This window comes from Branchiostoma lanceolatum, chromosome 4 (assembly GCF_035083965.1).
Source record: "Branchiostoma lanceolatum isolate klBraLanc5 chromosome 4, klBraLanc5.hap2, whole genome shotgun sequence".
NCBI lineage: Eukaryota > Metazoa > Chordata > Leptocardii > Amphioxiformes > Branchiostomatidae > Branchiostoma > Branchiostoma lanceolatum.
This window is the reverse complement of record NC_089725.1, coordinates 24,292,336-24,311,529: the sequence shown is the minus strand read 5'-3', so window position 1 is coordinate 24,311,529 and position 19,194 is coordinate 24,292,336. Positions and strand designations below refer to the sequence as shown.

Sequence of the window (19,194 nt, the reverse complement as noted above, 5' to 3'; positions counted from 1 at the left end):
TCCCTGGTACATAACGTTATATGTTGACTAGCTTATACTGTACTGTACTTATACAACGCATACAGAGATAACGCCAACTACAGTTGGTTTGGTATTGTGCTGCAGCGAATGGATAATCATTTGTACGAATTTCTTTGTAAATGAATAACAAAAATAAGGAAGGAAGGAGGGAAGGAAGGACGAAATTATAGCTACATGTACTGCCCCGCATCATTACAACCTCATGCAGTACAGCCTCATTACTCTGACAGGGTACCTACTTGCTGGGCTTCAAGGTGAATAAGTGAATAAAAAAACACATAAACAGCAAGCAGTTGTGTCACATTTTTATTGACATAGCCATGGAACTGTTTGTCTTCAAGTTCAACATTAAATCTATGGTACAAAAATCAAAGCAGTGATCTTGTAAACCACAAGGACAACATTACTAACAATTGAAACAAAGCATTTGCTATGTTTTATCTCCCCCCCCCCCTTCATTGACTGGATACCCAACCATGGTAACTTGAGTAAACCTGGCTAAGTGGAACATACGGATTATGTTCCTCAATATTGTTGACTTGTGGGGGCAGATTCTGAAGAGCGAAAGACAACTGCCATCACTGTACAATTAAGTTTTCTGTTCACTTATACTTCATACTATTTATCATCTATATAAATGTTACAAAAATTGGCATCTCAAATTCTTTTTTTTTTTCTGCAGACTTGCATCAAAGTAAGAGTCTCCATATAGGATGTCCGATGTCATCAGCAGACATCAGAAACATCACAATATATTTTTTCAATATCATCTCCTTTACAACACTGCAGGCTAAATGTAGACAACCCCAGGTAACAACTACAGTCTTCACGTTGTCCCCTTGTCATCGTCTGCTGGTTTATTGTCCACATCGGCATTACTGGTCCACGACTCCCACCACTCTTCTAGTTTGGCTTTGACCTTCCGCTTGTATATTCTCAACTTGTTTGGATTGTCATCTGTGAAAAAAGAGGGTACAGGTTTACAATTGAAAAGTCACATCTTGCACCACAAATGCAATACAATCTACAAGCAGTTCTAGCCAACCATCCTCTGTTGTTACCGCTTGCTCACAAAAAGATTGAGCAAGCAGTAACAACGGAGGATGGTACTCAGGCTAAAGCAGTTCGATGATGTTGTTCAACTGTTTCAACAATATTATGCTATTGGCAAAAAGTTCAGTATCATTTAGGACTTTAGGTATCGCATCCAAGGCAAGGCATGACTTTAAAGCAAGTTAAGATGATCAAATTATGACACAAATGACCCATATCTTTCGTCTTGTTTGAACACTGTGCTTTTGCAGACATCCCATATTGAATAAAAACTTACTGCCCTCATACAGCTGTGTTTAGATCCATAGTGCATCATGACGGGTCAAGATGACTAGTATAAGATTGATAACGACTGTAACATGTGGGTTAATTTTGCAAATATGCTAGTTTGGAGTTGTTACTACGCATGTGCAGTGTCAAAGGTGAAGGCCCCCCAGACGTGAACAAAGCAAGTCGGGCGTAGCCGTGGCGACTAACGAATGGAGTTTTTGCTTGATATTACAGAAGGGATAGTATATGTAATATCAAGCAAAAACTCCATTCGTTAGTCGCCACGGCTAAGTCGGGCGTTGTCATGCAAATCTAGACAATGTCCAGGCGAGCACTGTATGCGAGCCGTGGGCCTTCACCTTTGACACTGCAGATGCGTAGTAGCAACTCCGAACTAGCTTATACAGATCAAACGACATCTTTACCTGACGGTTTAAACCCTTCAAAAGAGAATGTCCCTACAGGTGTCTTCTTGTCCCATTTGTGATCAGGTTCAATGTGGGATGAACTTGAGACGCTTTGCTCGTCCTTTCTATGATAGTACCAGTGCAAACCAGCGGCGACACACAGCGTCCAGGCACCTATAGCGTACGCCTTAGAAAATCTCGTCACTAAGCGGGAAGCCTTGTCAGGACTGGGGCCTTTCCCTCGGACAGCGTCCGCTAGACTAGAGAAAAATCCCTTTCGTGCGTCCTTTGGCGGACTGTTCTTCATCCAGTGCCATTTGTCGTCCGCCATACTGGATCACAGTTTAGTTCAGTTTAGTTCAGCTAACGATTGTTGTTGTCCTGTTTGACGTCTAGGACGCCTATTATTTCGGTAACCGTGGTCTCTATTTCGCTAGCCGTGGTATATAGGTGCGACTTCACGTGAAGGTCGAAGACACGAAGGTTCACATGCTTTCCTCCATTGTAAGGACTAAACCATTGTGTATAAGGTAAGCATAAATCACATAAGGTCATAGCTGATTTTCAAATAGTAGCTACAGTATTCTGTATCTCATACAAATTAATTCATTGTCTCTTGTAATAAAAAAATATGATAGATACTATGTAGTTTACATGGGTCCTTTTTAATGAATGGTGACTACGTATCAAAATTTTACATTCCCTACAGTTTAATGGTATTGACCATACCCCAAAGACCTCAAATGCCCTTTGACCTAAGTTAACGCGGGAAATCTTCATGCAGTGTGGTGTCAGTTCCTGTAAGAAGAAAAAATATCTGCTGGCTCGCACAGTAAACGTGAATCCCATCTTGTACCTCTGAGGGTAAGCAGAAGCTTCTCTGACCGCGACCATGTCTGTTGAAGTAGATCTGAGCGGGGTGAATGGTGAGACAGCGCCGGCGAAGTTGCACCTTCTCCCGTGCGAGATCGAGCACACCGGCCCCGCGCAGGTGGCCCAGTATTTCACGCCGAGCATAAGGGACGACGGACAAGGAGGTGAAAAATTACTACTTTTTTTTTATCTGGAACAAGAAAACTTCACTACCTATAAGTTATTCACTCATTTTCTTCAGTTGACATTCTGTACCCACCGCCCCCCCCCCCACCTACCATGTTATGATATTATTTTATAGCTTTGAAATAGCTGACATTTTTCTGCAACTGACACTATCTTTTTACTTGCATGAAGTACTCCAAGCATCGTTTCGTGGACGGGAACTAAGAGGTGGGAACATCACCCTACCAGACGGTTACACTGGGCTAGTTCTGAAGGAAAAACACAAGGCAGTATCAGACGAGGAGGTGAGATTACAGAATAGAATTTTAATTCAACCTTTATCACTTGATTACAATGTGAAAATATCAGACATTTCAGATGTCCTCCCAACATCTTTCTCATTTGATTCAAAATAAATGTTTATTTTAATATTTTACTTCATTTTGAAACTCTGTATCATTTTAATTCAGTGGTAATGATATACACATGTAGATTGAATTAAAACTTTATTATTCAATATCGTTATCGTTATTGTTTTATTGTTTCACCCTCCCCTAATTGATAGTGGCATAATGTTATTCCACATCATTACTGGTCAGTACTAGAATAACATGTGACAATTTTTCCCGTCCATGTGATCTGTCAGGCCAGAGTATTTTATGCAGCGCAGAAGTTCCAGGAGTTTACCTACTGGAATATGGAGACCCCTCCCAGTAGGAATGATGCCCTGCAGAAGGCCTTGCATTGGCCAGACATCTCCGAGGCAGTAAGTGAAATGCTATATGTTACCAGTATGTCAAAATTTCACATCTGGAGTCTGATGACCATGTTTAGCACTTTTTTGGTAAGAATTTTAATGTTACATGTATATTTTACTATGCATTTATTAATTTATTATCACTTTTTTTCTCCTTTTCAGATTCATGCACCTGTGGACAGGAACATCAGCCAAAATGGGTCTCACACCAGAGTTAAACTTGAAGATTCGTCACCTTAGTTGTTGTTCATGGAAATATGTCTGTTATTGTAAGAAAATATAACATTAACAAAAACACCTTCTTCAAGTTCTGTAAGTATTTTTTCAATCTCAAACTATGTTTCCACATTTGTAAGACTAGAATCAATTAATGAAGTAACAACATAATTGCACAATTCTACATTATGAAGTGAAGTAAAAGACAAACTGACTGACTGGAAACATTGTTGATTAGATAATGGTCATTGGTCCTAGTACAGGAAAATGCTCTTTCCTTCCTTCTCTTGCAATTCTTACAAAATGTAAGTTGGACATTGTAAATGTGTTTTGCAGTTCAATAAATCTGACGTTAAACAAGGCTGAAAGAGAAAAGGTTCTGCTCTTATTTCATGTCTCCTGTGGAGATATGTCACAGCTGAAATGTTATTATACACAAAATATGCAAGCATGCCCCCAATAAATATTATGAATCCATTTGTATTTTAGAATTGGGAGCTAAGAGATTTTGTTTAAGTTCATTCATTTTAAGACAAAACACTACACACACGTACACAGTATAAACATGCTGTAACAAAATCACAACTATTCTCTGGAAATCATCTAAAATCCTCTTCTGTGTAATACAATCCCTGCTGTGCATGTTTATAATGGACCCCTCCCCACAGGGGGCTGACAAAAGTTGGGCGGACCACTATAAACACAATTTAATCAGGCTACTTTGACCCTATATGCCACTAAAAGTTAAGAAAGGGTGGTGAAGACATTATAGGACTTTCAAGGGCACTTTTACCAAGGATTTGCTGAGAATATCAAACTAATCTTCTCCTTGGCTTGGCTTCGCTAATGCAGATTGCAGGGGTTGAGTCCAATTCTAATACATAATACCTTTTATCAAAAGCCACAAATGTAAGCTAAGAAGCTAATAAACTTCGAGATGCTAATATCCACAATTTTTGAGCATACAGTTCCTTTTTGGAAAACTTAAATCTCTTCTCCCAATATTGATATAGATAAAAACATCACAAATGCTTGATGTTGAGGGTGAGGAGGGGCTGTATTTTTGTGATATGTAGCATCTGATATGATAAAACAAGACCTCATGATACACTCAAGCTTGAAATCCTGCTAGGCAAAGGCGTCTGTGATGACTTGCTTGGCCTCAGCCTGGTGTACTTCCCCCACTCCCACAGCTGGGGTTGCCAGGACACCACGGCCCACATACTTCAGCTATCAAAAAAAAAGGAAACATTTTGAGTATTAAGCTGTGCAATGATAGTTTTTGAAATGATCTGATGTGCTATGTTTCACTTAAGAAACACATGAAATTGCTTCTTAAGGAGGGCACGTTAACGTAGGCTAGGACAGAGTTGAATCAAGAAAACTTGCATGTTTTTTTCATCAGACAATTGTAGGTTCATACATTTTTCTTACCTCCTTGCATTGATAAAACAATCATCAAAGAATACTTAAAATGAAATAACCTCCCCTCAACAATGTCTTTTTTACAAACTTATATTCTTATGTGATGTCTCGATAAGTAACATGACAATGTGATTATTAAGTGCATAGATACTTGCCTTGCATGCTAAAAGGTTTTCAAATCTTGGATGAACAAATGACCATGCACCCATGTTCCTATGCTCCTCTTGACTCCAAATGAATTCTGTGGGATTAAAAAATAGATGATGATTACAAATTCTGCAACTTTTGCAATCAGTGCCAAGCCACTGAGGGAGCTACCTTAGTAAAAGAATACATAAATAAATAAAACTTTCTTTATGGCGTTAGATATGTATTTCAAGCACATGTTCCCCCTAATTCGGGCCATGATGCATTTTGCTGTAATCTGATGGAGAATATTTAGAAAAAGCATAAGGAAGCTATGTCCATGATAAAAGTAAAAAAAAAAGGTCTCCCAAGATGATAAGAAGATGTAACAGGTTGATTTCCAAGCACTGCCCATCTACAAATGAGCATCAAAGTGCATTTGAGTTTATGAATTTAAAGTGATGATGTAAGCATGCACCCAAAGTTCCCCTCTAGATTGTTTCAAAAACAGCATGCTGCCAAAACACCTCAACAGTTTCCAGGCAGGAGGCAAGAAATTCAATTTAGGCTACCTTAATGCAACTCCCACTTAATGTTTGTTTTGGTTTGTGTAATGGTGAGGGCAAACCAAACATAACTGTTGACACTGGAGGGCAAATATTCCAGGTTCTTAGTTTAAAGTGGGGAGTTGAAGAATAATACAAGTCACATATTTCAAAAACAAAATCAAAGTTTGAATGAGACCCCCACTGGAAGCACACTCATCATCCGGTTTATTGTCTGTTGTTCACTGTTTGTGGGGGTTAGACCTGTTTGCACTTAAGAAGTGGAGTATAGATGGTCTTTGAAACATTTTACCTTCATTCTATTTGATGGGCAAAAGGACAAAAGATACCACACCTTTTGTTGATCTTACCTGTAGCTTTGGAATATTTCTTCATTTCTTCCATGATTGCCTCCATTGGAAATGGACAGAGTTCCTGTATTGATGGAGAAGAAAAAAGTCATAAAACTCAATATGTACCACTTATATATGTATATGTTACTAGAATAATACAACATATACAAGTCTTAGATGAAATTAAATTTGTTAAGTCATTCTGGATTTTAGTCCTCTACAAAAGTCATCATCAAAATATCAAGTGAACTCAATAACTTACTAAAATACAATGGTTTTCTGAGAGTTATTACTATTTCATTTGACATGAAAAAAACCCAAATATAAATCATTATCCGTCTATTTGGTTCTTGTTCTTGCAAATATTACAGAGGGGCAATTTTATCCCACATGTTGCATTTACCTCTATTCTGATGATTGCCACATCAGCAGCACCCCTGGCATCCCTCTCTTTAGCCAGACCATAGTAGTGCTTACCACTACAGAACACCACTCTGGTAACTCTGAAAACAGCAAAGATAACCATAACTATACAAACTTCCCACTATTAAGTCTTGAGGTAGCAAACAATGGAAAATCTGCATCAGGGATGAACACTGTTCAACTTTCATTTTTTGCACCCAATTCACAGAAAATCATGAATACAACATCTTTATTTGACACTTTCAGTGCATCTTTTTCAATTGTAAGCAAATGTAATACTACCCTAGCAAAACATGATATAACACTTTGAACAATATGATACTGCTTTACCTTGTCTGGTCTGCACTTTTGTCTCCTATTACAGGCTTGAAGAAGGTACCTGGTCCCATGTCCTCCAGGGAGGAGGTAGCAGCCTACAGACAATGTATTACATTAATTTTCTAAATATTGATGCAAGAACAATCATACATACAATTCATACTGATTTTACAACAATGGAAGCATTCTGACAGCTACATGTACGTTTTCTTGCTTTATTAATCCATACAAGTCATGCACTAATTGTACATCAAGAAAGAGGATGTATACTTACTGGAAGTCTGAGAAGTATCTTGGGCCCAACAACTACCAAAGGCTTTCTAAAGTTCCTCACCATCTGTGTGTTGAGGAAGATGTTAAATAATCACTGTGCTAATGTCACATGGGATTGTAAATTTCATTTCCATTAATCATGATCACAGCACCAAATATTTAATCTGTTGCCAACAGATAGAGTTAATTGGTCTTTAACACCTGTAAAAAGTTACACATTTGTCAGAGTTGTAATTTTACACATAGCTGATCTTAACTATTGTTTGTACATTTAAACATGTGGGCATAACATAAAAGACACAACAGTACTGTTAGTGTCTCAGTGATTGTACAACATGTCTGAAGCACAAGTCTCCTGACCTGTCTCCTGAGGAGGTGGAAGTACTGTGCAGGTGTGGTGGGGTTCACCACCTGCATGTTGATGTTATCTCCATCCACTGCATCCTCCTTACTGTCGCACAACTGGGGGTGACAGGAAAACACAAGTTAGCTTGAACTCATAAGTTAATTCACAACTGTTAGAGCTAGCCTAGAAACCATACCGTCGGGAGCTCTCCGGTTTTTCTGCGGGGCTGGGAGTGATGCCCGCCCGCCCAGACAGATTAGCCTGCCCGAGGGGTAGTTAGCTCCCTCCCTACAGTGGCGGCAAAACTACAGTGGCTGCTAAACTATGGTGGCTGTGAAACTCTATATAGCAGCTAAGACAGACTGACAGAAACGGGTCAATTTAGCAGACTGGGCCCGGTAAAACACACCCAAGCCGACCCGTAGAGACTGGGACCAGGCTAGTTAGAGCAGACGAAGGACAAGATACCTCTAGACAGGACATTGTGATGGAAATGATTGAAAAGGGCCAATGTGTGGCACACAGTACTAAATCTAGGTTTTGCACATCAGGTTTCAGTGTTTAGTGACCACCTGTCCACAAAGACCAGATTTTATTGGTCCCCTGAGTGGTCTTCTCTGGCAATTTTGACTGTACAGTGCTTGTCAGCATAGGTTATATTTTAAGTGCATTGTACAAACCTGTAGCCATCTCTCTATCCTGCATGAAGAGTGCTCTGGTCCAGCCCCATCCATACCATGAGGCAGTAAGATGGTCAGCCCACTCTGTAGCAGCCACTTTGCTGGACAATTAAGACAAACATTACACAAATTACTCAAATAATTGCTACAAGGAAAAAGACATGCTGGCATTTCCTTTTCTTCTTTTTCTTCAGCTCAATGTTGGTATGGCTAAATAAGATACAGATTCTTTCCACTTTTTCATGAAAGATCTTTTCAAAAGTAGAATGGACAACACATAAACATGTTTGTAATTTCAACAAAAGCGTATTTGCAGATTTAAAGTGCAAGTTATTCTTAACCCAATTCCTAAAAGGTAACCTGTTTTAGGATCTGTGTAAACAGATGGAGATTGAGAATAACCAAATAACACAAGAATAGCTTCCTACAAAAGTTAACAATAGAAGACCAATTAAGTTCAGAAACATAGCTTACTATCTATAAATCATATCACTTGTGCTGTGATTTATGTGACAGTATTCAATTTCATTGATTGCAAATATTGAGTTGTCTTTTACGCACAACCAAGTGAAAACAAGAAGAGTAGAACATCAATATTCATGTTTTTCCAACTTCTCTGATGTCATACAGAGCATAACTAGATTCCGGTTCCCTTATATTCCTTTGCCATGACGTTTCTGATGATCATCGTCCAGACAGAAGAAATTATGACTTACAATTATAAGAGCAGAGTAAACAGGTGATGAGGTTTCCTAGAACGATATGGAAACTGCCTCCCACACTTTTCCATAGCTACCTTCCAGCTAAATTACCACCCATTAGCAAGGTAAACAAGCACCAGCCACGTTATGTGGAACTGGTCACATAGCCACTTGATGTCGGGATATAAAGCAAAGCTAACTCAAACAAGTGGTGAGACTGTGGGACACAACAGATGTAGAAAGAGGCTGGCTGGACAAAAGATTCACCGCTACAGAAGAAGACAGGTTTTTTGCTAGCAACCATCTCTTCTAGAGCATCTCAAGACCTCGAGAAAATTGTTGGTAAGACAAGGCAGGAAATCTCTCAATCAAGACTAGGAGCAGGTAAGCTCCCATCTTTGCTGTCTTATGACAAAAGTATTATATGACAAAGAAGAAGTACCAACGATAAGGATAAACACCTGAATCAAGTCAGCATTACAGGACTGTGAGAATTGGAAAGTTCTTAGGTGCAAGGATCAGTTTTCTAAAGGAGAACAATTACTGACAAGTCAAACAAGCATGTCTTCATGTGTGAAAGTCGCTAACTTTTCATATCTACAAAATGACTCCATCAGAAACACAACTGAGGCCTGCCATGGAAAATCAGAATGGACAGATGAACTCTTTTTGAGCGTTCAAACAAGAATACTGCTGATTGTGTTTGTGAATGGACCCATATGTCTGATCACACTGATAGGGAACAGCCTCGTCATTATCGCCGTTGCTTTCACGCGTAAGCTACAAGTTGCTACCAACTTTTACATTGTGAGCCTGTCCGTGGCAGACTTGATCATCGGTATGATTGCAGGAACATTCCACATCTTTTCCACGCTCCACGGGCATCCGCTTGTAACAGAAAACTATGGAAACTGCCTGTTTTACTGGATCACACTAATCAGCATCTTCTGTGCCTCCGTTTTCAACCTGCTTGCCTTGTCCATTGACCGCTACATAGCAGTCATGAAGCCACTTCACTACCACAACATCATGACCTGGAAGGCCAGGACGGGACTACTGGTGCTTGTGTGGCTGATGTCCTGTGTATTTGGTTCTGTACACCTTTTTGGCCTGTGCTATCCACAAAAGTTTTTGAAGACAGGAGAATGCAGCGTTATGGACATATTTGACCACTACAGCGTCGGTCACTTTTTCATCACCCCTGTCTTCATCTCACTCCTCTGCATCCTTGTCATGTACGGCCTGGTTTTCCGAGCAGCCCGAAGGCAGACTCAGAGGATTTCAGCAGTGCAACCAATGATGACAACAGAGCAACGGAAGCAGAATGTATTCTTGGGCACCCTAAAAGCTGTAAAAACTCTGAGTATCATCTTGGGCTGCCTGCTCATATGTTGGATACCAATGATACTAATCATGTGGCTCACAATTATCACTGAAACAATACTATTGGATGCAAAGACATTCTATGCTTTAGTATACATGTTACCTTTCACAAATTCTGCTGTTAACCCTATTGTATATGCCTACAGGGACAAAGTTTTTAGAAAGACATTTCGCAGCATTTTTTGCAAGATTTGTGGAAAAGAGGGACGGGACAACAACATATCGGTTAGCAGGCATTCGTCCAGGGCATCAAGGAACACAGTGGGACACATATCGCAAATTGAACTGTCTACCATCAGTTCCAGGGTAAATCTATAATATTTAGCTTTCACCAAAGGCTGGTCAACTCCCGAGAAAATCAGAGGACTTTGAAGTCAAAACACTGTCAAGTTTGTGTAAACTACAATATTTCTATCATAGTAACAGTTACATCAGTCTCAGATGCAAGTCATGAATTTTATAAAATGGCATCCCTTATAACTATGGACAGTTATAAGTCTGTAATTTCTTTATGGGACTATTGTTGGCATGAGTTTCCATTACTTTCTGATTACTGAAATTTGCTTCTGATCTTTTGTGCTGACGATTTCAATGTCTTTTCCTTTTGTAAAATGTTGCTTTAATCTCTTGTATGCAGATATGTTTAATTGTCGTTGTTTGATTTTGACTTGAAAGTTGAAACTACAAAGCAGTACCAAAATCAAATACAGTTCACAAATGTTCAGTGTATGTAACTGTTGTAACATTGTAGCTGTGTAATAGTGTGTGTATTCTGTGGACAAAACCTGCTGATGTAGAAAGAATCAAGAGAGCTACTGGCAATTCCTGTGTTTACTTTACTTGTAGAGCAGATGGGAAAATGGTTGGCCATTAGGCCTCCTTGTGTCAACATCCTTTAGTGAGAGGGTGGATGTTGACACAATCATCAGATATACAAACAGCTGATGTTAGCCTGTACATGGAAACACTGCTTACACACTAAATGGAAGACTTACATAACATTGGAACAACTGAAAGTGGCTCTAGAAGGTTCATTGTTTTCTGCTACCATCTTTCAAGTTCTGACATGCAAATCATAAGTTCATCTTTCCCATACGACATAAACCTACAGATGAAGACATGTGAATCTACAAACACAGCAAAGATGAAATTTTACATACTTTCTCCAGAGGCCACAAAGGTGTCTATGATGACTTGAGCGCCATTGAAGAAGTCTCCAAACTGTGCCTCCCATATAATCAGGTTCTTGGGGCTCTCAATGCTCATGCCATACTCAAACCCAAGAACTGCCTCTTCTGATAGAGAGCTGTTAGCCACCTACGGAAAAAAGTAAGCATGTCAAATAAAGTCTGATAAAATAAAATCTTTGCATGAAAGCAAACCTACATATATTCACCTTACTGCGCAATATGATGAATGAAAAATGCATACAAGTGACACCAGTTAAAGTAACATACTAGATGTAAGGAGGAAGCTGACAGTGCAAGTGCCAAATACTCTAAGAAGAAAATGTGACAGCAGTGTCTGCCACCTATCCCCAAATATTACAGTATCATCCTTCGTAATACATCACCTCCAGGTATCCAGGTTGGTTCTCCACAATGTCGTTCAGCGGAATGTGCATCCTGTCATCGTTCTGGTCAATCAGCATGAAGTGTCGGTGGCTGAAGGTTCCTCTTCCAACGTCCTGCCCACTGATGCGAACGTTAAATCCTTCAAGAGAGAACAGCTTAGAGTTAATATCAACAGATTTAGAGTCAACTACTAGAGCTTCAGCCATTTTCAGCCTTTTTGTGGATGGCATAGGCCTTCAAGGCATCTCTCGATCTCTCTCCCTTTTGAAATCAGACAGACATGTAAAACAACACTGAAAAGGTTCAGTGAGATAATATAAATTTTTCTTACAAAACAACATTATTAACACATTAGATGCAAAGGCTCTGCTCTTTCATTATCAAAACCAAATTCTTCCCCTCCATGCAGACATATATAATAGCATCGATATAAATAAGTGTTTACCTTGATACAACAGAGACCCCACAGCAAGTGCTTCTGCCGTAGCCCAGTCCAGACCTGTACCCGCTTCCATCTTCTTCTTACGAACATCAACCAATGTTTTCTGAAGGTGGGGGTGTACTGCCTACAAATGAGTTTGAGAGGTCAATGTTAGTATTTTCCTCACCAGACTTGATTTATAAAAGGCTAGTAAAAAAATGCCTTGCCATTTGATTCCTAGTTTTGATAATCTCCCTACCAAACCTTCAACTATAGCCATTATGAACAAAAGTGTTTTTCCGGACGTGGATCAATTTTGAATAAGCTATGAGAGGTGAATAAAGTTACAAACTTACCAGGTCTGATGGCACCTCCACTGATTTGGCACCAACATACTTCAAGAGGTTGGTATCAACACCTATAAAACAACAAGAATGAAAACAAAAACGTAGATCTACATCATCTTCAGTCGAGATAGCTTTCAGCACCAAGGACAGGTATAGATATTTCCACATCATGTATTCTCTTTGTTCTAAACTGCTAGAGAAGAAAGTGGTATTGGTTTGCCAGCAGTACCAGTGTGACTTAAGTTCCAAACTTATGATAAGCATGAGAAAACATGTTATGTTTAAGCCATTAAAAAAATTCAAAACACTGAAATATCAAACTTAGATTTAGAAAAATAAGTTTGATGATTGTACAGTACTAGGGAACAGCTACCTTAAAGGTAGTCAAAACTGACCTGTATCCCAAGTTGTTATCTGAGAGGAAGCCTGAACAAGTCCTGTCCACTGTTTCTGAAGATGTCTGGCCTGTGGTGGGAAACTTTCCAGCTTTTGGAAGTGCTCTCCAAGCTTTGTCATGCAGTCAGCATTGATCTTACCAATCTCTTCTTTTGTAACCATGCCATCACTCTGCAACAAAGGAGTTACAAAACTTCATGGCTATTCCTCTATCAGCAATAGATTATTTCGATGCAGCGGTTGCTTGAAACAACCTTCACACATGTACTTAGCACCTTAATTTTCTGGCAGATATCAACTATCTCCTTCTTGAGATTTGATAGAATGTCGATAGAATGTTTACAGGAAATGCAGATAAGAGGAGTGTTACATTTTGAGTGTGGTATGCCAGATACATGTAATTGTTGATAAAGTGTACAGGATCATTACCACAAGTTGATCAGCATAAACGTCAGGAACACTCTTCCCTGTGTCGTACCTCCTCCTGATGATTTTGTACATGTTGGGCTGTGTGAAGGACGGGTCATCCAACTCATTGTGCCCCCATCTGAGAAAATATCACCAGTATAGTAGTAAGCATTGATACCACATATCATGACATAAAACGCCAAAGCCAGCTTTCTTAGAAGAGGGTGTTAATCAAGACGTCATCCTAAGGAAATCTTGGAATGTAAAAGGAAATCAGCTATATTACAATAAAGTGCACATGCACCCTGTTACAATGACTAAATAAAAATGCACTACAAGTTTGTTAGTATACATAGATTCAAAAGGAGGGGGTTTTGAGTAATCTACAAGTATACAAGATGGTTTTGGCAGTCCACAGCACCAGAGTGCCAGATGTACACACTATATTATTGTTACATACACCCACCTCCTGAAACACAGCATGTCCACTACAACATCCTTGCGGAAGGTCTGTCTGTAGGACATGGCCAGCCTGGCTGCCTTGATGACTTCCTGTCACAATCAAAGGAAAGACAATTCATGATTAAAGGGAAATACAATGACTATAAATAGCACATACATGTACCCACCACCCAGTAACTGTGTGTTCTCCACACCAGGTGGATTTTCTTTGCTGCTGATCAGAACTCAGGATCCATACTATAAACACTTTATTTACATAAAAAGCATCTAAGGTTACATGATTCAGCCAATGATTAACATAATCAGATGGTTTGGAAAATGCATGAAAGAGTACAATTGAATCTTACCTCTGGGTAGTCCCCATTGACATGTATGACTGCACAGTCAATCATTTTGGCAATGTCACTGCTGTAACGACTTGATCTGCAAAGTTATGTACCAGAAAAATAAGTTATTTTCATTGAGACAATTATTTGAATGATCTGAACATCTTATCTAGCTAGCATCTCACAGGGGACACATTCTTTTCACACAAACAACATTGCAGACTACTAGTATGCTATACTGAAACAGAATTATTTCCTAGTAGCCTATTACCAACAGTTCAAATATGAGTTTCTGATGACCTTTGAATATGGAGAAGCCCAATCATAATACATAATATACCTTGAATACAAAAAGCTTAAGAAAGAAGTAAAAGATGTATTTGAAATAGCAAATGTCAAGCCTACCTCCCCCTTTTTGCATCAGTGGTGAAGCCCAGCTGATTGTTGGCAATGAAATGTACTGAGCCTCCCACATGGTAGTGAGGCAGATCGGCCAGACCCAGAGTTTCTGCCACCACACCCTGTAATAGTCAACACACCAAGGATGTACAGATGAGGCACATCACCTTTTGTATAATACCTTTACAAGCATACTTAAGTCAACATGATTGCATAAGTTAGTGCAGCATTAAAAAAAAGACATCAGTACTGATAATTCAGTTTAAACATCTGAAAAAAAATCACTTGAAAAAAAACAACACATTTAAAAGAACACTGACATTCCCTTTACAAACTTATCATCCCACACACCTGTGAGGTAAAGGCAGCATCTCCATGGATCTGCAGACAGAGCACCTTGTCTCCCCGCTGGCTGTCGTCCTCCTCCTCTGAGTAGTCCCACTCCTTCAGGTGCAGCTGGGCGGCCCGGGTCTTACCTGCTGCTACTGGGTTACAGGCCTGGACAGGGTGGGGTGGAGAGAAGGAGATAAGTCAACATCAAGCCCCTCTTTACACACAGAAAAGGCATCACAGATTACATTAAAAGAAATGCTCAGACTTCTCCATTATCTTAGCCATGATGTGCTGTAACTATGGCATGATACTTTTAGCTTAGCATTTGGACAATGTGTAAAAACACACAGAACTCACCTCTAAGTGTGAGGGGTTGGGTATCATTGTGACATGGATGGACTTATCCTCATATTGCAAGTCAGTGGAAGCAGCTGAGAGAAATAAATACAATGTACATGGTCACATACAGTATTCCATCAATTCTGGAACAAGAGTTACTGTATACTTCAAAATGTGCAAAGGATAAGCATGACAGGTCATTCAGTGTATTATAAGCAGCTGCTGCAGCGTGCCTGCGAAGCTGGAGTGTTACGCCGAAGGGTGGTTATACCAGATAAACAGATACAGATACAGATATGCCGTAAGCTATAAACTGTTCCCACAGTATGCTTGTTTATGATATCAACATGAACATAGACTGTGTATTCATCAATCAGATTGACCTGTCTAAAATAAATAAAAACTTAGCAATACTGATATGTTACTATAGGTACAGACTTAGAACCAGAGCAGCTTACTGAGGTGTGAGAGCACATCTCCAGACCCCTGCACACCATCAGGAAACTCCGGCATTCCTCTCATCTTCCTGAAGAGAAGTTCTGGGGAGATGTTCAGCATTCCTGCCAGCAGGTTCAGCCTTCCCCGGTGGGGCATGCCAAGAACAATGTCCTGGATGCCATCTAGATTGTGTCACACAAATATACTGTAAATGCAGACATTATTGTGGTGGTTATATGTTCACGGTTTTTGCAGTGAATGAAAATGCTTCTTCTATCTTCTGCCCGCCTACCCCTTTGTTTTAACCCAAACTTAAAACCACCGAAACGACCCATTTTCTCCCTATCATTAAATTGAAATTCCCACGAACTTAATGGAGTTAGGGTTCTATGGTTCACAAATGTAATAAACAAAGGGTAAATAGTAACTAACACACAAATGTTTTGTTCAAATAAAATATAATAAAAAAGGTGGTCAAGAGCCTTATAAACATGTATCAAGACTATGATAGATCCTGTCATTTTTAAGTTTAACTGTAAAATATGAAATAAAAAAGGTACTTTGCCTCCACGACACCAGATTCATAAGTTACCTTCAGCAGCTTGTCTGAAGACCTGGTCAAAGAAGCCCATCATGGCTTCAGCTCCCTCCCCTCCATACCGCTTCACTGTGGTAAATTTTGTTGCCATGAAGTTGTCAAACACCTAGAGGAATCAATAGATATCATAACAGATTGTAGTATCCTGCCAACAGACATAAAATATACTCTGTCACTGAAAGTACCTGCAAATGTGATACATAGATAAGTTCAAAACATGCATATAATTTCTACTTTGAACTCACTGAAACCACCACAAGCTTTTTCAACTTACCTGAGATTCTAGAAGTATTTTAGCAAGCTCTTTTTTCCTGTCAACAGGAAGTGCCTTTTCATGATGCTGTTCTAACTGCCTTGAGAACCACTCTTTCTCTTCTTCAGTCTGAAAACATATATTCATAGAGAGTTTAGTGTTTTTTGGCACCTTCATAATACTCAACTGATTAATGCTTAGGAGGATCATCTACAGCTGTTTGTATTCCATTTTGTTGACTTAAGAACTGTACTTGATTAGACACCAAGCTTAGTGAACCGTCCCTTCCCATTTTACACCTCTTACCATCAAATCTTACATTGACTAATTACTGATTCTGTTATCTGTTGATGCCATCTAAACTGACACATTGAAAACAAACAAACACCTGGAGCCATATGAAATGATTATACCATATGTCCTTCTTTTGAACTGGGCATTCGAAGATACAAAGAAAAGCTTTAGTAATTAGGCTTTCTTTCCAATCCTCTTGACAATCTAATACTTACGGCCAGTTGATGGAATTCAACTGCCAGAGGACCACAGTATATATCTTCTAGACGCTTAAGGACATCAGTGATAGTGGCTGATTCCTTCCAGTCATGTAGAATACCTGAGGAAAGAAGAAATGTACCAAGATGTCATCTAACTCAAGTTCCTTGACTACTAGTACTACATGAAACCTTGGGGTTAAGAGTCTTTTTTTTGTGCAATGTGTTATTATATTGCAGATCTGATCTGAAATGCAAATTAGAATACAAGCACCTCCATAAGATTATCACAACTACTGTATCCAAACAAAATATTGTTGGTATAGATAAAACATCATTGAGCTTCTATAATATTTCAATAAATCATATCATATCATATTACTTTATACTACATGTATGTTACATTGTATATTGATACATGTATCAGCAAACCTTGTAGATCAAGACTTGTGGATTCTTGACTAGAAAATCCATACAGTTCTGGATTCAGGGACTCTATCTCCCTGAAAAAGAAAACATGACACCTTCTGATCAGCAGGCTGGAAATGAAATGGACAAATAGTGCCATATTCTCATCAGTAGAATGATCATTGAGGTAGCAGACCACAGTCTTCGGCCTTTGGGGATTTCTACTGTTCAGGACTACAGACTGACATGGACACTGATAAAATCATAGTAGGGTGCACTAGAGAAGAATGACAAACAAATATGTTAAAGTTGAGAGTACAATCTACAAAATAACTGAACCCCCCCCCCAAATTGTTTTTTTTTACATTTTGACAACCACCTTTAAATTGCAAGGCAGTCGGACGTAAAGGTCGCATGCATTTATACGCCAAATGGGCAAACCTCACAATCTCATTCATACGATCTAAAAGCCAACTTATCATACTACCATACAGTAAAGTTTGTGCCTTGCTTGCTTTCACGTTGAAGTGCTTAGATTTAGAAACAGTTCAAGATTTAGGGCGCACTACCTTTTTACTGCTATGTCAGACTCCAGGGGTCGCGGATAAATACTGTGTGCTGCTACCTTGAGACGGCAAAGCACAAATGTAAAAGATGTAACTAAGTTTTCTACACGTAGTACATACTCAATGGTATTCAGCCCCAGGGGATCAATCCTGGCCCTCTTGTGTCCATGGTCTCTGTAGGCAGACACCAGCCGAAGTAAGTTGGCATTGTGAATCCTGTTCTGGATGGCCTCATTACTGACTGAAACAAACAAACAAACAAAATTCTTGAAACTCCAGCAGGAACGCCATGCTTCCATCTGTGCGTGTATGCATAACCTGGGTATGAGGTACATAATTTGGGTGTTACTTGGTACGAAACATCGTGGGCCAGAGGGAATCCGATCAAGTTACGAACTTGGACCAGTCAACTTGGACCAACACCATTTGTTAGGGTTAGGATTCAACCTAGGAGTTGGGTTGGGGTTAGGACTCACCCTAGGTATTGGACCTACTTAGCATGATTAGCCATAATCCCATTTGACAATGGTCCGAATTGTTGGACATCCGTCCCAGACTGACAAATAGCAATGAGTTATTTTTCTCATGATAGTGAGCTTGGATCTAGGGATCCGGATAAGAATGAAAGGGTAACGGGTGGGATTATAACACCTTAGGATACCATAATCTTGCAAACTCTATCTAAGCTGCCTTAGATTAGTAGGTAACAGGTGCTCTTCCTATTTGTTGATACCTAAAATACAAAACGTCAACTTTGCATGCATGCAGCATTATGCTTTGGTTGCTATATTAAGGTAGTGTATGATGGATGCGTGCAATATGATATTGTAGCTGCTTTGGACCGGATGTTTTTGTGGTACCTTTCTCCTCTTTCGGGGCTTTCTTGGGTCGATATCCGAACACACCATGTTTGGCATGATACTCCCTCGATAAGAATGCACCGTTACATCGTTTTCCATGCGTCTGTATTATTTTCTGGATGCCCAAACACCTAAACATGACGAAAGGACGGGCAGTGTCGTCTTTCTGATGATCACACTACGCACGATTTTGAATAAAGTTCAAAAGTTGAAAGGTCAAAAAGCGAGGTCAATGAAATC

At 39.5% G+C, this 19,194-nt stretch overlaps 4 protein-coding genes across 4 annotated transcripts; 2 read left to right on the top strand and 2 right to left on the bottom strand.

The window, feature by feature from the left end:
- Positions 1-314: 314 nt before the first annotated feature.
- LOC136433555 (uncharacterized) lies at positions 315-2,102 on the bottom strand. Its single transcript, XM_066425867.1, has 2 exons — positions 1,770-2,102; positions 315-978 (listed from the first exon to the last, which is right to left on the bottom strand). Exons 1-2 carry the CDS (start codon positions 2,080-2,082, stop codon positions 848-850), a joined length of 444 nt encoding a protein of 147 aa, XP_066281964.1. The 5' UTR covers positions 2,083-2,102; the 3' UTR covers positions 315-847.
- A 314-nt stretch (positions 2,103-2,416) lies between these two features.
- On the top strand, positions 2,417-4,123 carry LOC136433554 (ribonuclease H2 subunit C-like). Its single transcript, XM_066425866.1, has 4 exons — positions 2,417-2,788; positions 2,982-3,094; positions 3,436-3,555; positions 3,709-4,123. The coding sequence occupies exons 1-4, from the start codon at positions 2,644-2,646 to the stop codon at positions 3,784-3,786; spliced, it is 456 nt and encodes a 151-aa protein (XP_066281963.1). The 5' UTR covers positions 2,417-2,643; the 3' UTR covers positions 3,787-4,123.
- LOC136433541 (2-oxoadipate dehydrogenase complex component E1-like) lies at positions 3,846-19,166 on the bottom strand. Its single transcript, XM_066425852.1, has 26 exons — positions 18,955-19,166; positions 18,215-18,335; positions 17,553-17,623; positions 17,139-17,242; positions 16,651-16,758; positions 16,371-16,482; positions 15,799-15,960; positions 15,359-15,432; positions 15,020-15,166; positions 14,675-14,790; positions 14,291-14,366; positions 13,948-14,033; positions 13,503-13,620; positions 13,073-13,244; positions 12,687-12,748; positions 12,355-12,475; positions 11,909-12,048; positions 11,496-11,652; positions 8,252-8,352; positions 7,586-7,687; positions 7,227-7,289; positions 6,965-7,047; positions 6,615-6,714; positions 6,230-6,293; positions 5,343-5,428; positions 3,846-4,992 (listed from the first exon to the last, which is right to left on the bottom strand). The coding sequence occupies exons 1-26, from the start codon at positions 19,091-19,093 to the stop codon at positions 4,891-4,893; spliced, it is 2,787 nt and encodes a 928-aa protein (XP_066281949.1). The 5' UTR covers positions 19,094-19,166; the 3' UTR covers positions 3,846-4,890.
- LOC136433549 (adenosine receptor A2b-like) lies at positions 9,026-11,351 on the top strand. The gene has a single exon (XM_066425861.1). The coding sequence runs from the start codon at positions 9,514-9,516 to the stop codon at positions 10,651-10,653; it is 1,140 nt and encodes a 379-aa protein (XP_066281958.1). The 5' UTR covers positions 9,026-9,513; the 3' UTR covers positions 10,654-11,351.
- Positions 19,167-19,194: the final 28 nt, after the last annotated feature.

What these genes read in the sequence shown, in the direction of transcription:
- LOC136433555 (XM_066425867.1), bottom strand. Translation starts at nt 2,082, where the DNA reads ATGGCGGACGACAAATGGCACTGGATGAAGAACAGTCCGCCAAAGGAC. An exon ending in TGAAGGGTTTAAACCGTCAG is followed by an intron (nt 979 to 1,769) that starts GTAAAGATGTCG and finishes CTTTTTTCACAG; the next exon opens with ATGACAATCCAAACAAGTTG.
- LOC136433554 (XM_066425866.1), top strand. Translation starts at nt 2,644, where the DNA reads ATGTCTGTTGAAGTAGATCTGAGCGGGGTGAATGGTGAGACAGCGCCG. An exon ending in AGGCAGTATCAGACGAGGAG is followed by an intron (nt 3,095 to 3,435) that starts GTGAGATTACAG and finishes GTGATCTGTCAG; the next exon opens with GCCAGAGTATTTTATGCAGC. An exon ending in GGCCAGACATCTCCGAGGCA is followed by an intron (nt 3,556 to 3,708) that starts GTAAGTGAAATG and finishes TCTCCTTTTCAG; the next exon opens with ATTCATGCACCTGTGGACAG.
- LOC136433549 (XM_066425861.1), top strand. Translation starts at nt 9,514, where the DNA reads ATGTCTTCATGTGTGAAAGTCGCTAACTTTTCATATCTACAAAATGAC.
- LOC136433541 (XM_066425852.1), bottom strand. Translation starts at nt 19,093, where the DNA reads ATGTTTAGGTGTTTGGGCATCCAGAAAATAATACAGACGCATGGAAAA. An exon ending in CCAACCCCTCACACTTAGAG is followed by an intron (nt 15,167 to 15,358) that starts GTGAGTTCTGTG and finishes CACCCTGTCCAG; the next exon opens with GCCTGTAACCCAGTAGCAGC. An exon ending in ACCAACCTGGATACCTGGAG is followed by an intron (nt 11,653 to 11,908) that starts GTGATGTATTAC and finishes TTTTTTCCGTAG; the next exon opens with GTGGCTAACAGCTCTCTATC.